The 4,357-nt window shown below is 27.7% G+C and overlaps 1 protein-coding gene across 1 annotated transcript in view; it reads right to left on the reverse strand.

Moving 5' to 3' along the window:
• LOC111612856 (integral membrane protein 2B-like) overlaps window positions 1-3,755 on the reverse strand; it is a 36,533-nt gene extending 32,778 nt beyond the window's left edge. Inside the window, exons 1-2 of the mRNA XM_023354128.1 lie at window positions 3,620-3,755; window positions 3,323-3,498 (exon numbers count right to left, since the gene is read on the reverse strand). Of these exons, the coding sequence (XP_023209896.1) occupies window positions 3,323-3,400 (78 nt within the window). The 5' untranslated portion in view covers window positions 3,401-3,498; window positions 3,620-3,755. The remainder of the gene's footprint in view (window positions 1-3,322; window positions 3,499-3,619) is intronic.
• Window positions 3,756-4,357: the final 602 nt, after the last annotated feature.

The following is a 4,357-nucleotide window of genomic DNA, read 5'->3' on the forward strand; positions in this document are numbered from 1 at the left end:
ATCGTTAAAAATTATTTTTTTATTTTGTACAAACAAAATAAATATATTGAAAAATATAAAAACAATAAAAAATTATACTTCAGATGTTAATTTAATATCAAAAACGTAAAATATTTGAGTAGCCCGAGAAATAGCCGAAGATTGCAGTGCCACAGCACTAGCAAAAATTTAAATTTGCCGACTGGAATGCTTTCGGATAACGAACGTTTCGGTTAACCAGCTTTCGAATAAACGATGCTCTACTGTACCTCAAATATGTAAGCATCTTCCCGTTCTAATAAACAATTTTCACAGTAAAATACTTGTCATCTGTCTCCTCTGCCACACCAACATACGAATGGACCCTAGACCATCACTGACACACGATTAACTGATTTTCCTTAAAAGTCGGCAAGCTTACAAATTTGACACAAAAAGCCGTTAAGTTCGTTATCCGAGACAAAATTTATCCAAAATAAAAGTTCGTTAACCGATTTGGTCATTAACCAGGACGTTCGTTAACCGGGGTTCCACTGTATATATAATTTCTATAAATAACAATGTATTTTATCATCATTATAATAAATTAATTACATTTAAACTAAAACTTTGAGTGTGATCACTCTTCATTGTGATCCATATGGTACTAAACCAGGGGTGGCCAACAGTTTTTGCCCCTGGGTTGAATTGGAAAGAAAACTTTTTTCATGGGCCGAACCAGAGGCCGAACCCTAGGAAGATTTAGAGGTGGTCGAGATCTCATTGTGGTGTCACTCCGTAGAGACTAAATTGTACATAGAGATTACAGATGCATTTTTCACATTATCATGCTTTATCAACATTCTACGCTGTACTTAAGAGATTTGTAATAGAGGATTAACTCTAAACGCACAGTGAGCTGTTGACCTTTTTTTTTTTATTAGGTGTCAGAATTTTTCATCAAGCTATTTGGACTTGGGTAGCTAATATTGAAAGATTAATCACAGCCGCATAAATTCATTAGACGGGCCATATGTTGGCCATTCCTGTACTAGACCCTTAAAATAAGGCATGTCAATAACGATGTTCCTGTAGGCCAACTGCTTGGACCAAGCATACTAACATACATACACCAAAACCTCATATGCATAGTTATTTGAAAGAAATGTTCCTTCTTATCTGAAGCAAAACTAATTGAAAAACTATACAATTAGAAGTTTCATTTATATGAAACAGAAAAAAGCTAACAAGATCCCAAAAGTCTGATCTCAGTCAAACAAATATATCCAATTGAGACATTTCAAATTTTATCATCATTTTAATAAAGTCTTAAATTTAATATCATTTAAGACTTTTTAGGCAATTAATTTTTGAATCACTTCAATATAAACAATTATACATTTCAGCAGATAACAAAAATATTTTAAGGTAAAATAAAAAAAATGACTATATTAATATACCATATTTACTTACATATAAGATGAGGTTTTTATTCATTTTTCACTGCTTCAAAAACCTAGATCATCCTATACGTGCGAACGAAGGATTCTTTGTGGTTTTGCAATAATTTCTCTGAACTGTATATACTTCATGCTGTCATTATAGGTCTACAGTCTGTTTATCATAATTTGTTTACAGTATGCATCAATTTAAGACACACCCCCTATGTTTATTGCTTTAATCCTACATCCATCAATTAAAAACTGCATTGCATCTCATTCGTTCACAGAAAAGTTTCTTGTTGTTTATAAAAACATTAATGAAATACAGGTCACTTAACAATGATTATAAATGTAGTTATTTTATATTTGTTAAATTGTTATTTTTAATGAATATTAGCACATTCTGAATCATTAAAAATAAACTTATTCTGATCACGCACACTATAATGTTTTGGATTTGTTTTCCATTCATCATGTAATAAGGTAAACATGGTTGTTTGCCTTAATACATGCATTTGATAATATTTTGTAATTAAATGATATAAAATTAGAATTGTATTAATAAATCTAATTTTCTTTATTTTGATCCCTAAAGTCACACCTCACCCTATATGTGAGATCGCCTTATAGCTGAGTAAATACGGTATTTATGTTGCTAGGCATCTTTTATTTAGCTAAACTGTCCTTGCTTGCCTTTTGTTGAAATGAGAAAGGATGTAATATGTCCTTTATTTTCATTTTACAATGCCTATGTTTGGTAATGGAAATGGTGAATTTTCACACAGGCATGTAATATGTCTATCCTCATATGAATCAATACATATCCTTCCCCATAGATCACTACAGTTTACCATTAAATATTTGCAAATTTTAGTTTAATTTATAATTTAAAATATTTATAGTCAATATGAAAATTAAAACTTTTAAATCAAAATCTAAAAAATAATAAACAAAATATTGTGTTATTAACTAAAAAAACAATTAATTTACTTTTTCAGGGACAGAGAGAGAGAAAAGTCAGTCAATCATTTTTAAGCGTCCTTTAATCCAGTAAATCTGGCAACCGTAACTATATCATTTATAGATATTCTACAATTCTACAAATGTATAAAATATAGTTTCAAATATTTAAAATTACATCATTAAACAAATTTTAACAGTGGAAATTTTATAGTTTCAATTGTAAACATATGACTATTATTTAATCACAATTTTATTACCAGGAAATAACAAGGAAATTTTGTTATTTCCTATTAATAAAATTATGGAAATAAAAAATTTCTTATTTAAACTTTGTTTATGTAAAAGTTAATTTTTTTAAAAGAAATTTATCAAATTTTTAACAATTTAAATAATAATAACCTAATTTCATATTTCATATATATATATATATAAAATTTCAAGTAACATTTATAACTTTAAAATATTCTAATCATTTTATATAAATCAATATTATGATAAAAATAAGCAGGAAAACATATTTATATATTTGTATAGCTTTTGTTCATTGCATTAAATCTACTTCCTTTTATCATTATTATTTTCAAACTGTCCGTATTAAAAATCTTCCAGCTTTTCACACAATAAGAATTGATCATCTCTGAAATATTTATATATTTTATAAATTTGACATATTCATGTATAGTATTTACATTTTAACTACATTGTACAGCTTCAAACTTTTATGTTAATATATATTAAAGAGATTAATTCGATCAGCTGTCAATTTAAATGAAAACTATGTTTCAAGTATTTTCATTATATACGTATAATTATTTAATTAGAAAATTATAAAACTTATAAAACACCTAAATATAAATGAATATAACACGATCTTTAATAGAAAAGATTATTAATTTGAAACGTAAAAGAAAACACGCAATACATATTAGGCTTAACTAAATTACGAAATTTCTTCTTACCGGGACTTCATTTTTAACTAATGGCTCTTGTTGTTTAGAAAGTTTTTTCTCTGTAATTGGTTGGGTTATAATTGTCATTCTGGAGTGATATGTTTAATATTTTTTCACGACGAAATTCTCTTGTTTTGACGTACTCGAAATTTTCTGTCGCTAAGCAAACAAGATCGGGACGACGCCTACCAACAAACAACAGGACCGCAGTTATCATCAAAAAAAAAAAAAAACATAATTTATATCAAGTATAATAATAAATATTAATCTTAAAATAAATATATTATTTAAAAATAATATAATTACGTTTCTTCGAAGTACAACAATTTTCGGAATTCGTTCTTGCGAAGGAAATCCTGTCAATCTACTTTCTTTCGGGAAATTTTTTGACGATAGATGGCGGGAGGTTAGCAATACTAGGAATAATTTAATCCCTATATACTGATAACACTAACTACAGTGGCTAGAATATATATATTCACTGTTCCTTAACCGAAACAAAATCATTCCTTTACTGTAAGCTGAAAACTCTCAACCAAAGAACACATATTGCATCATAATTATACTATCTTTAGAAGTTCATGCGAACATATTTTATATAAAATTCAATAATAAGCTTGTTTGTTCAATTTTAATTAATGTGTATTTTCTCTTTTTATCATTTTAAATTAGTTCTCTAATTTTTTTTAATATATTTTTTAATTCAACAAAATGCTTTCCATTTATGAAATTTTCCTTAATTTTATGTTTATAGTTATATGTTTTAAAACAAAGCCATCATTATAAAATATATATATATATTGTGATGCTCTGGACAGGTCCGAACCCTCACTAAAATTCGCGTTAAAATAATTGTTTTAGAGAAAATAATATATTAGTTAGAAATAGCTTTTTATTTTATGAAAACGCGACGCTAGACAATAGAAGACTTTTAAACAATAGAAGAAAGTAAGTCCGTCGACCATTTCCGGTTGGAGATCGAATTAAACTTCGATTTTGACCTCTCCCGCGCCCCCGAAAGGTTTCGAATTGTCATCAGGTGAC

The sequence above is a fragment of the Centruroides sculpturatus genome, unplaced genomic scaffold, assembly GCF_000671375.1.
Source record: "Centruroides sculpturatus isolate CEXI.00-Female unplaced genomic scaffold, Cexi_2.0 scaffold1689, whole genome shotgun sequence".
NCBI classification, from domain to species: domain Eukaryota; kingdom Metazoa; phylum Arthropoda; class Arachnida; order Scorpiones; family Buthidae; genus Centruroides; species Centruroides sculpturatus.